General features: G+C 39.3%; 1 protein-coding gene across 1 annotated transcript; it reads right to left on the bottom strand.

Moving 5' to 3' along the window:
- Positions 1-2,843: 2,843 nt before the first annotated feature.
- LOC145479181 (uncharacterized) lies at positions 2,844-11,022 on the bottom strand. Its single transcript, XM_081457460.1, has 12 exons — positions 10,965-11,022; positions 10,253-10,294; positions 9,302-9,529; positions 8,642-9,070; positions 8,170-8,193; positions 7,478-7,867; positions 7,102-7,214; positions 6,754-6,818; positions 6,305-6,484; positions 5,852-6,018; positions 5,018-5,637; positions 2,844-4,519 (listed from the first exon to the last, which is right to left on the bottom strand). The coding sequence occupies exons 1-12, from the start codon at positions 11,020-11,022 to the stop codon at positions 3,827-3,829; spliced, it is 3,009 nt and encodes a 1,002-aa protein (XP_081313586.1). The 3' UTR covers positions 2,844-3,826.
- Between the last annotated feature and the right edge of the window lie 1,744 nt (positions 11,023-12,766).

The raw sequence follows: 12,766 nt of genomic DNA, 5'->3' as shown, positions 1-12,766 counted from the left end.
TTATTCCTGATAGAAACCGTTGGGCAGTTTGTACTGATTTATGTTAATATTCTCATGTGAACGCAGGTTAGATTGAAGTTGTCTCCTGTTTTAAGTTGCTTGGTGGCGTAAACTGCATTCGCCGTGGTGAGACGAATACTCTCTTACTTTTAAAGGATAAAAGATATTGTGAGCGGACGAAACGATTTTTCCCCAGGTAACTTTCATCTCAAATAACCGGTAATCGCTCTTTATTGAGGGGAATGATAACAATAATTATCAGGAGTTACCAGTACTGTTCGACGAAATATGGTAAATCGCTTAATTGTACGTAGAATATCGAGCATATCGCTACTAACAAGTATTAACAGTTGCTCTTGAATGGATTTCTCTCGCATATCTCAATAATATAGATTGAACTGTCTTTGGACAGTAAGAAGAGAATCACTTTGCCTTGAAATCACAACGAATAATGATAGATATTCTGAGAATGTTATAAGTACCTTGAACTCTGACTGGAGGGGTTGATATCGTGCACGAGATAATCGTACAGAGGACAAAGTACCCAAACCAGAGACTGGCTTTCCCGATCATGTTCCTTCGACGGCGCGTACCTAGTGTGTTACTGAAGCACAATGATTATCACTAGGTTTTTATGCCAACTGGTGGAACAATAATGAAGTATTTCTTTCTTGTGATATCACACATTAGCCCAGTAATTTCAGAGGAGCTTGACAATAAGATCGAGTAACGCGGAAACCCGGAAATTAAAAGTGTTCGTGGAAAATTGAGCTCCACCCACGGACAAAAAGCTTTGATAAGCTTCTTTTTGTACGGAGAAAAAGAAATTGGTTACTTGAAAGTGAACTTAATGAAACACGCGGCGTAGTTAGGGTGACGTCAGCTCTTTTATCTTTGATGTTAATAGGATGAGTCAGAAAACGTTACTTTGTGTTCGAGCGGAAACTATCAGGAAAATTGGAGTAGGAACATTTATTGGGGATTTACAGCACATCACAGAAAAAAAAACTAGAGCATAAACAGCGAACAGTTACTATATTTTTACAGTGATTTAAGAAATTGATAAAAATATGGGATTCTAAAGGAAACGCGGCTTAAGAATACACAAAAGAAAGAGTGAGGCAACAGGTGGCCGGACAAACTTTTAGTTTCAGTTACGCCTGAAAGCTACAATTTGAATTTATTCAAGATTGGAGAAAGGCACTATAGGTAATAAAAGGAACGGTATTTTCAATGAATCTGATTTCATTTCTTGCAAATCCTGATTGAAAAAAAAAGTAAAAGTGATATATCAACTACACTCAAAGGAAACGCAAGAAACACGTTCAATCATCCACATTTAAAGGTATAGGCAATTATCACATCCTGCAGAACGCAAGATCTCTTTAAATTTCCATAGCCTGTTATTCAGCCGATAAACCTTTTTTTTTTACAACGTGTTTATTACAGCAGCTTGTAGCTTGCGAGATAATCACCACACACTATTCATGTTTGACAATACAATCTCAAAAATGAGGCAATCAGGGAAGTAAATGGAGATCTCAAATAGTGTTTAAATTTCCGTCCAGATAAATGGATTTTCACCCGAGCGCGTGGGCAATAATTGAGGTCGAAACTTAATTAACATACGAATTGCCGAGAGGTTGGTTCTTACTTCCGATCTATAGGACAAAGGGATTATTTCATTCTATTACCACGCCCACTCACATCAATGCCTCAGTCACAGTATGCAGCTGCGAAGGCTTAAGTACTAAATCAGAGAAAAAAGGTTTTCTGTTAAAAGAAAGGATAAAGGTAAGCTAAACTAAAAGTTTTGTATATTTGACTGACAAAACGAATTAAGCGTTGACCGAAAAAGAGAAACAAGAACAAACAAAAAGCACGCACGGTTGAACCTGAAAATTGTGGAAGTTGCTTCTAATACATACGGAAATGTCCTGACAAAGGCGGGAAAACAAGAGATATAACCAACCTCCCGATTATAACGATCAAAATTTGCCGCAATGAGAGGAAATGAAGTTTAAGCGTGGTCCGGTAAGGTATTCTCTCATATTCCGAGATTTGTTTACCTCTATCTTCCTCTTTAATTTTGAAGGGGCTCGAAAGACTAGAGAAAAATTGTTATCTTAATTATTAAGCTGTTTTGATTGTTCGACCTAGAAAACTTATCCATGGCAACAGAGCCAACAGTGTGTGATGCAAGTCATCGATGACAAAAGTTAGAAAAATTAGGTCAGGGGTCACCGACAATAAAACAATCCTCCTCAGGAAAAAATGTTTTAAAAGAGAAAACCTACTTTTGTCGTCCTCATTACAATCCCAGCAATTTTTTATACCGACGAATTTGTCAATCTTTTAGTTTTGGGTCGACCTGTAACTACTTGTCGATAACATCAACCCGTAGTGGTGGCGACCATCTTTGTTTTCAGCACTTTATTTTTCGTACAAACAAGCCTTCGCAGTGGACGCTAGTTACTAAGTATTGCGTAGTATCTTTTGCTTCTACATTTAATGAAGAGAAAGAGGAGTAAATGAGAAGTCGATAGAGTGCTCTCGAATTCTGTTTTTTTGTTTTTTTGTTCTTTTTTGCAGTAATTGAAGTGTGTTTCAGTAAGTTCAGCTTGAGCTACTCGGACATGACTGGCGCGAGTAACAACTTGATGCAAACTGTTTCCTATTGATTATTAGAGTTGTTTTTTGTTTCACGACAGCGAGATTACTTTATTTTGGTTTAAGGAGTCAATAATGAAATCTGTCATCGACTTTTGTTGTTTGTTGTTGTTTTCTTTTGGTTTTATGTATAAGCGTATACACCTTCGTTAATCGAGTTTTACCAGCCAGGAAGTGCCCAAAGAGAAAGCAGAGAGTCAGACTTTTCGACCTCTTTATAACAAACGTCATTTGCCTTCATATAATTAGAGGAACCTCTACCTTAAATTTTCACCAGTAGAGCTCTCCGAAAGTAGAATCCTCAATGTTGGTGGAAATAGAGAAGAGAAAGAAAAAACTAGAAGGCAGGCAATGGAGAGGAAAGTGAAGAATTTAGACCGTACCAGGGACAGATTGAAAGAGTTGGGATCAGCATGGACGGGGGTGGAGGCTGTGTGGGTTTATTAAAGGGTTAAGTTCCTTTGTGCCGCACATCACCGGACGTGGTAAACATGATGCGTGACAGGTTTTCAGAATGACACAACTGAACATAACTTATTCCACTGCTTTATTGAATATTTTATGTACGCGTGATCACAGAAAACGATCACCTTGTCCTAGGATCTAGAACCCTCGTAAATAAAATCTCAATTTAATCACTTAAGAACCAAATAGTTTAATTTACAATAAAATTCAAGCCAAAATAAAATATACATATGCACTTGTCAACCTAACTCTAACTTCAATACCCTACATTATCTTTTTTCTTTCTAAGAAAGAAACGATAAGAGACTCCTATCGAACTCCTGCCGCCAGACGGAACAGAAAGAGATTAAACCAATGCACGGAAAAGGTCGGATTCATGGATCTCATCACTGACTTGGAATGCAGAACCGAAATACGATTAATAAGCTGTGGTTTGGAGAAAAAGAAATGTTTTATCTTGGCTTATGCGTCTAACATTAGTTTATAAACGTGCAGTTTATTGTTATTGTTTAATATATCGCGTTTAAAACACGCGAATACCAGGTGACAAATTGCAAACCACATCTGGCTAAAAAATTGCAAAATACTGCACTTCAAGCTATATATACAGACTAGCTCCTCAGTAGTCAACTTACACTGCTAATTACAGCATGTTGGCGATTAATTGGAAAGCGTTGATACGAAAAGTCAATTATTCCCTTTTGGAAGACTGTACGGACCTTCCCAGCCTTGCCCTCTTGCAACACGGTTTGGGGCACGCTGGCGGACAAACAGGGGTAGGTGCTACACACATTGGAGGGCAAGGAGGCATAGGTGGCATCATGGGTGGGACCATGGGGGGTGCTGGCTGCTGAGGAACCTGGATCTGTATGGCGGGGAGCTTGATTAACATTGGCTTGGGCGGTGGCGGCTTGGTTGGTTTGACACATGGCTTTGCCGGTGGAGGCCCACAAGGCATCGGCATGGGCATTGGCGGCACAGGCATTGGCATTGGCATGGGCATTGGCATTGGCATGGGCATGGGCATGGGCATGGGCATGGGCATTTGTGGTACACATCCGGGTGTAGGTACTGGAGCGCACGGTTTGGGAGCAGTGCTTTTAGACTTAGTCTTGCCTGCTTTTGGAGGGGAAAGAGGTGGACAGGCGTTGAAAGGAGTCGGGGTACAAGGCATGGGCATTGGCATGGGCATTGGCATGGGCATTGGCATCGGAGGAGGTGGTGGTGGAGGTGGTGGAGGTAGCATCATTACGCTGCATGGTGGATAAGTACAGCCCATTATGCGTAAAGGTTTGGCTGGTTTCACCGCTTTAGCTGCCGGCTTCTTCGGTGGAGGTTTTGGGGGACAGTTCGGGGAAATATTTGGAATGCAGGGCGGTGCCATCTGTGGAAAGAAAGAGAAAAAAGAATTGCGATTAAAATTGGAACGAATCGAACAACGCTTTAAGTCAGGATTGGTTACAAATCAGATATCATAAATTTACTTTTATCTGAAAGCGCTCTATGTCTAACTTACATAATAAATTACATATATACAAATGCCCACAGATTATAAACGCTGGAATAGGTCTGTCAATACCCATATGTATAAGCCCTCCCTGTCTCCTTCCACCTCTCCTCATCCTCACCTCGTCACAGAAGGGTTTTGCGTAAAGAACCACTTGTTAGTCAGTGAATTTATTGCATTTGCTCTTTTCTTCAAGCATTTTTATCGAATTCTCTTCATCCTTGTTATAAATTCCCGCTTTTGAATCTCATAAAAGGCCGCTCGGAACTCTTGCTGTCCTTTGCTTACTAGCTGTATTTGATTTTTGTGGTGTTTCGTACCGCTATAACATGGACGTTTTGGCATGCAACACAATGGAGCAAATCGATTGCTTACCTGAGGCATAGGAAACTGAGGTATCATCATAGGCTGAGGCGGAGGTGGAGGAGGAGGCATCATTATTGGAGAGCATGGGTTTGAAGGACTAGGAACACACTGCCTATAACCCCCTGCCTGTGGAACAGGCAACACAGCGCGAGAAACCGGCCTTGAAGATACCAACCTAGGCATGATACGCCTGTATGCCGGTTGAAGTGGATATCTGTAAGTAATGCCGGCAGGATTCACGACAGGCTTTGGAGCAAAGAACCCTCCTCCGTTTGCTACAAGCGGCTTGGCGACTAGGTTCCTGCAAAAGTTGTTCATTACAGTTGGAACACACGGTGGAGCCGGGTACTGAGGAAATGCTGGCGGTGGGTAAGGATAAGGCACTGGTGGTAGACACGGTGTTGATGGAGTCGGTGTACATTTTGCCGCGGGTCGTTTGGCTGGGACCTTCGGTTGTGTCGGCGCTGGCTGTGTTGGTGCTGGTTTAGGCGGACATGGATTATATGGAGTGGGGACACATGGCTGGGGTGGTACGTATGGAGCTGGGGCAGGCGCCGGTCTGAAACAACAACTCGGTGCACAGCTTGACACGCATGAGGTGGAGCAGATAGGAGGGCAGGACGCTGAACCTAAAATCATAAACGCAAACATTTAGATTTGTACTGTTTACTCTGTTGTCATGCGTCGGAACGAATGGAAATCGTACAAAATGACCTACATAACTGAAAAGTTAGACCTCACCTTTTGCTTACGTTAAGATTTATGATGGAACTACAACAAGCGACGAAGTTGAGCGTTGTCAGAGAAAAGTATAATTACCGAAAAATTAACGTTTTTATATACCTGGAGGAGCAATGCTAATGGAAAGCAGTTTAACTTGTTCGTTCAATGGCGCTGGTAGTTTGTTGGCGTTGGCACGAAGATAATCCTGAAGAGGTGCGGTTGGGTCAGGTAGAATGCCGCTTGGTCCGAACGTCAATGAAAGTTTGACAGTAACCTTCTTCTTTGGCCTGAAAATATATGATAGTGTTTTCATTTGGAGCACAAGTTAAAGAGACAAGTCATATTTCGTTTCAGACATAAATTACTTTCTTCCGATGACAAAATGATCAATACATAAGTTAGTACTGTGCCCTGCAAAAAATCCTACAAAAAGCATTTAAGAAGGACATTTTGGCAGCTAAATTACACCTTTGTAATGGAAACCATGCGTTTATTCTTTACTGCGAGCCTTTACACTAACTAAGTAATGAAATGCACTGTAATATCATCAAATCGAAAGACGTCACTCCTTACTTTGTTGTTGGAACTTTGGGAGGTGTGGGTTTGACAGTAGGTTTGCTCGCGGCTCCAGCTGAGGGTTTGGGTTTGGGTGGCGTGGTAGGTGCGGGGGTGACTCTGATGGCAGTCACCTGACGCTTGCCCAGATAGTTGTATGCTGGGTATGCTTGTGCTGGCTGTGGTGGTAAACCATTGCTGAAAGGGATGACATTATTTTATTCAGTAAGTATCCTCAGAGAAAATATTTTTCACATAGTTGTGAGTATTTATCACATATTCGTGAATTACCACGATGTCCATCACTAAGGAATTATCCATTCAAAGAAAGCATCAGGATTTAACTTGGCCTATGATGACAGGGATGATAAAATGACTGACGTCATTGTAACAGCAGAATATCTGTCCAACTTACAAATTATAACAAATTAAATGCTGTTAGTTTGAAGGAATTTGCTCTAACTTACCTAACGGAGGTGATAGTGACAGCCTTAAGGTTTTTGACTCCCGCCTTCGTGTAAATTTCTTTGATCTACACATCAAAGGGGAAGCAAATGATCCATTATCAATGATTATACAACATCGCTGCTTTCTTATTGAGACTGATCATTTTGGAACCCAAGTTGCACAACCTTTGTCGCTTTTGGTTAATTCTGTTAAACTGACATGCACTCATTAACTTCATTTATCTATTTTTCTGTTATTAAACTTAAAATTGATCCAGGTACATCAAGTTTTGCTTTTTCTAAAAGCTAGTCTATTCAATCACTGTTAATAGCAAACATTTTCTGGACAAGGAAACGTTTTATGCATACCGCCTGTTGGAGCTTTTTGGAAAGCTGCTGTGAAGCGAGGGAGCCAGGATTGCTCAAATCGTCCAACCACAGCATGGATTCTATTACAATCTTGAGGAGATAGGTTATGTCACCTAAAATGAACAAGCAAATTCCAATTACTCAATTGCTCCCAATTTCATGACTAAAATGAAATCATATAAAAGTGAATATATGAAACATCATCCTTTTTTACGGTGGCAAAAGATTACTCAAGCACGGTCAAATTATAGGCAAAATTTTGGAACACTGCTCTCTTCAACAAATCTGGGAGTCTTGATTCTAGTTTATGGAAAATTTACGTCTCGTGACTTTACCACTCAAGTCGTCTGTTACTTTGAATGAAACTCCTACTTACCTTCCAAGGGCTTTTTGCACACATATGTGCTGGCTGTGGTACATGGATAGTCTGCCATCGTTCCGTATTTAGCGTCTTTATTGAACCCTATACAGTTTTCATTTTTGCCGGTAGGCTGACCGTTAACCCAGTCCATGAAGCGGATTTGTGATCCCTCAACTGACATATACATGCTCTCTGAAAGGCGGTCATTGAAACCGAGCCAGCTGAAACCTTTCTCGCCTTTCAAGAGCCCCTGTTTAAAAAATTCGTTTTCCGTTGTACTCCCGATTGGCGGCAGAAATGCAGATTCCTTGATACATTCTGCGTTTGCATTCATCCAGGTTTGTTTGTCTTTGTGAAGTTTGTAGCAGGATCCTCCGAATTCGGTAAATCCAGTCGAACATTTAGCTACGAAGAAATAGCAAAAAAGGGTGAAAACTTGCAAAATCAGGAAGAATTATGCTTGCACAAAGTAAGCACTTTTCATTCACATGGCGGCTATAACAATGAAAGCGCTGCCTCTTATCTTATCAGAGCTATATCTCTCAACTGGTAAAAGATCAGTCAAACCATGCTTCAGCTAATGTAAGCATGGTCACTACGTAATTGAAAGCTTATCTTCATATATTGAAATGAAGCTTACATTGGGGCTAAAAGGATTAAGCATAACTATTTTAGCGATAAAACGGTAAACAACAAAAATATTTTACCTCCAGGAACACTAGTGAAAAGATCTGAAACAAAGAGGGATCAAAGTAAGTCGAAACAACTGCATTGCAGTAAAAAGATAATTGACTAGTTGCAGAAATTATGAAATTATAAATTCCCTTTGATGATTCAACAGGACCAGGCAGAAGAGGTTGCATGATCAACGATCAGCGACAGAAATATGAAGATATATTTAGTAACCAACTGTTGAAAGCGATTGAATACTTCTTTAAAGTTTGGAAAATTAAACGTGCCATCTACAAACATACTCATAGTCCGTCAAGTGCATATCCCACCAATAACTTTCGGGAGTGGAAAATACAAAGTCTTGTGGTTTGTTTCTCGGAAAATGAAAGGTGCAAAAGGCAATTTTATATGATGTCCTTTAAAAACATTGGAAGGCTTGTGACTCAAAGTGACTAGGTACTTACTAGGCCTACTGAAAATTCTGAGGAACATTAAAAACACTCTTACCAGTGTATGATTTCACATTGTCCTTCAACTTAGATGCATCAGGGGCAGGATCTAGCAGCAGAGTACAAAAGAATCTTCCCGAAGGTCCTTTCTTGACCGAAACACCAGCATGTGTCGCTGCCTTGTAAACGGCTGTGACAAAAAATCTGTTGTTTTCCTTGATTGCTGGTTTTGACCAATCATAATCCTGCATTTGCCGCCCCCAAAACGATAAACATTCTGCAACCACTTTGTCTGAACTTGTTAGTTTTATACACTGCAGGGTTCCGTGTTTGATGTTGGGATCTTTCTTGACTACACCTGCCTTTTGCATTGCGTCATTAGCGGCCTTAGCTCCAATATCGAGGGTTGGCGACCAAATTACAGGCCCTGCTCCAAAGCTGCGACGCAAACCATTTAGCCCGTAGAGCAGTTTGCTCGCTATTTGCGCTGAGGAGAAATATGAGATGGACGAGATGGAATGAAAATTATGTTTAGTAATAAGTGTTAACATCTGTACATGCAAGTGGAAACTTAGACAAAAGGTAGCTTTCAGTTAAAGATTTATGTCATCAATTTGGTCAGAAAACAAATAAGAGAAATTAACAGTAGGACAGCAGATAAGACACTTATTAAAACAGCGTGATATTGATTTCACTCGGAGACAGGCCAGTAACTTACCAGTACTGAGTGGAACCACAGCTACCTTTGGCTTGCCTGCCGTTTTCGCTGCTGCCGCTTTAGCTGCTGGTTGCACGTTTAGTTGACTTTCGTCCATGACGTCATCCTCATCATCGTCATCATCGTCAGTAAGCCAGTCGTTGTTGTTGTTGTTGTTGTTGTTATGTCGTGATGCGGAATCAGAAAACGATGATGGTGCAGCCGACTCGTCACTGCTATCAGTAAATGCTGCAATTAAATCATTGCCATTGGTCAGTGTTATTTGTGAAAACATGCCTACACCATGCTGGATGCCGTTAAGCTGGTAAACCTGATAGTGTAAGTCAGATATAACATACGATTCTAACACGTTTTCTGTTCATGCAGAAATGATTACAAATAATCGACGAACGCACTGTCACGACTGGTACACTATAGAGACATCTAGCAACGGTAACGATCGGTAACTAAGCCCGCTATTCGACTAGCGCACGCCACAAAGAGAGTCAGTGTGTATGAGATGTGTTGATATCTGAGTTTAACCCTTGTTAGCTATACAATAGACTCCTATGAGTTATTTCTTAATATTTCGGGAAAAAATCCAAAGGGCTTAACTTATTATTATTCTGAAATCTTTAAATCTCTTAAGTAAGTAGTGGCTGTTATAGTTATTGATCAAACGTTATTATACTTAGTTATCTTAAAGAATTTTAGTTTAGAACTTTACATGTGCCACCCTGATTGGTCTATTGATTGAAAGAGAGAATTGTACTTTATTTTTAAATAAACTTCTGATTAGAATAGTATAATTTCTAACAACTAAAATTATTTCCAAAATTCGTCATTCTTCGGCAGGTATTAATTGGGTTTTGCTGTGAAAGGGTTCCTTTTCCCATGGACTGAACTGACATTTTAGGCCTTACAAGGGGGTAGAACTTATTTTTAATATAAAGATCAAATCTGAGCACAAACCGTCATTGAGACTGGATCTTGTTGGAGAAAACCTGTCATGTTCTAAAGTTATCAGATGAAAAAGAGAGACATTAAATATATTACCATTAGCTAATACAACAAGTCTTTTCATTTAGTAGTTTTTTGTAGGACTAGCTGGTTTAATTCGCGTAATTTGGTTTTAATGAAATCTCAAAATCTCAAAATGTGTCTATTTAGGAAAATTTCCAGTGATGGTGTTTAATTATTTTCCATTTTACTCCTGATAAAAGAGCTTGCCAATCTGTAACACGGCAACCTCAATTAAAGAACTTAACGGCAGAATGATGTCTTTAGCTCTCTCGATACACAAATATGTCAGTTAACACGGAATTAAATCCGCTTAGTTTGTGTAATAATGCTTTGGGAAAAAAAGGTTTTTTAATAATTCAGTCAGGGAAAAAAGCCACCAGTTGACCTTAAGAAAAACATGCTTTTATTATGAGCACCTCTGTTCAGTTAAGTATGGCTAGTCCGACATAATCAAAGTGACTGCTAACTGAGCGACTAGAAAGGGGCTTGACATGATAGAACATAGTCTGTTGACAAGAGGTGATGATACACGGCAGTCCATCTTATTTCATAATACGCCACGTTATATTGCATCTACAACAATAGTGACTCAGAAATCTAACTAAAATTCAACATTTATATATTGTTTGTTTAATCTATCCCACAACGTAAGGGATCTCACCTCTAGCTCTTACGAGGAGACCAAACGTTAGTAGAAAAATTGCTAAGAATCCCCTCATATCAGTCGGCTAGGCTTTCCAAACCTGTAGCAACGAAGGATACAAAGTAAAAGTGAGCAACGTTACGTCTTTGTATCAGTTAACATGTCGTTTAACATGAATGTAGCAGAAATCTTCCAACACATAAAGAAATAGAGCATTACACAAGCTAACTTACAGTTGCGGTATTTTTAGGCAGTACGACAAGGATATATTCTATTATATAATAAGAGCTTTTTTTTCTGTAGAATATATTGCGGGATAGACTGAAAAATGGAAGTTTAGGCAAGGTTCTTTAGAGAATATATGGAATGGATTTTTTTGTACCCTTCAATAGTAACGCTGATGAACGGAGTACGGAGAAGTTACAGTATTTGTCTCAATTGGGGAACTCAAAGGAATGCTACTTTGCTGATTCACACATCCAGGCATACCAGAATACTCTTTCATGTAGAATAAGTCGACTCTAGCAAACACTCAGCTCTGTCCTATATGACAGCTAGTTTGATTTAGTCATAAGAAAAATTAAGACCTTAACAATACACAATCTTTACATGAAAAGTCCATCACAACAATATATAAGTTGCTTATATTTCTCTAGACAGATGGCAAGACTTCTGGGAAAGACGTGTGACTTTTGAGGTTTTCTCTTTTAACTACTCACATGAAATATTTGATATGAAAGATTCACTCTGAAAAAAAGCCAAAGGTTAAGTTAAACTCGCTATTCATTGTTCGACAATTGATTCTCCCTCACCTCAATCTCGAGTTTCCCTTGCTGATCAAAGAGCGTCGTCCCTACGATGAACAAACCAGTCACTTAGTATTACATATTGCACGGATCATTTCATATAATAACATACAATCTATAAACATGACAGGTGGGTGTAACATCAGGTATTCTCCTAGGCCTCTTTTTTGAAGCAATTAAACCCTGCAGTGTTACAGGGGAAATTTGGATTTTTTTTGTTCCAAGGAAAGGACAGGTTAAAATAAATTTCAAAGGAGTTGGCATGTTTCAGGATCTCGGAAAAAGTCAAGACATGCCAATCATTTGAAAGATAACATATATTATCTCATGTAGTTAAATTACCATATCACGACGGAATGCTAAATTCATAACAATATCGACTGAAGACTTATGTTGCCACAAACGTGTAAATTACAAGAAACAAAGCTAAAACACTGGCAAAAACGATGCAAAGTTTTGAAATTAATCAGCTGTAACAAGTGTTTTCTTTTCCACCCCATCTATCACATTTACATGCGACCTTAACGAAAGATCCATTTTCTTGTTTACAGGCTGATGACATTTCTACTTCGTCCTTTCGTAAATTGTTTTCCTTTGATATATAAACGATCACTTCATGGTGTGAACAAGATTTAAAAAAAACACTCTTTGCTCCATTACTCATGGACGGTCACAAGTTAAAATAACGATTTAACGTAAGACTTGAAGCGAAGTCCAAAATAACGTAATTCAATTCTTAATTCAGTCTTTATCTCCATCTGTTTTCAATGATGTTTCAATACCGAAATGTTTAAAGAAGGGCTTACGTATTTAAGCCACGGGGATAAAGAGCAGAATATAGGTTAATCCGCAAAATATCAAATTTGCGTCTGAACTAGAAATTCCAAAAAGAAACAAAACTGGAGATAAAGTAAAATTTTTCACATTGTCTAGGATGACATTTTTACCCCATACATCGAACACTTTTCACTCAAAGACCGACGACGCTACTCAATGTTTTACCTCTATCAGAAT

The sequence above is a fragment of the Orbicella franksi genome, chromosome 2, assembly GCF_964199315.1.
Source record: "Orbicella franksi chromosome 2, jaOrbFran1.1, whole genome shotgun sequence".
Lineage (NCBI taxonomy): Eukaryota > Metazoa > Cnidaria > Anthozoa > Scleractinia > Merulinidae > Orbicella > Orbicella franksi.
This window is presented reverse-complemented; position numbering and strand designations above follow the sequence as displayed.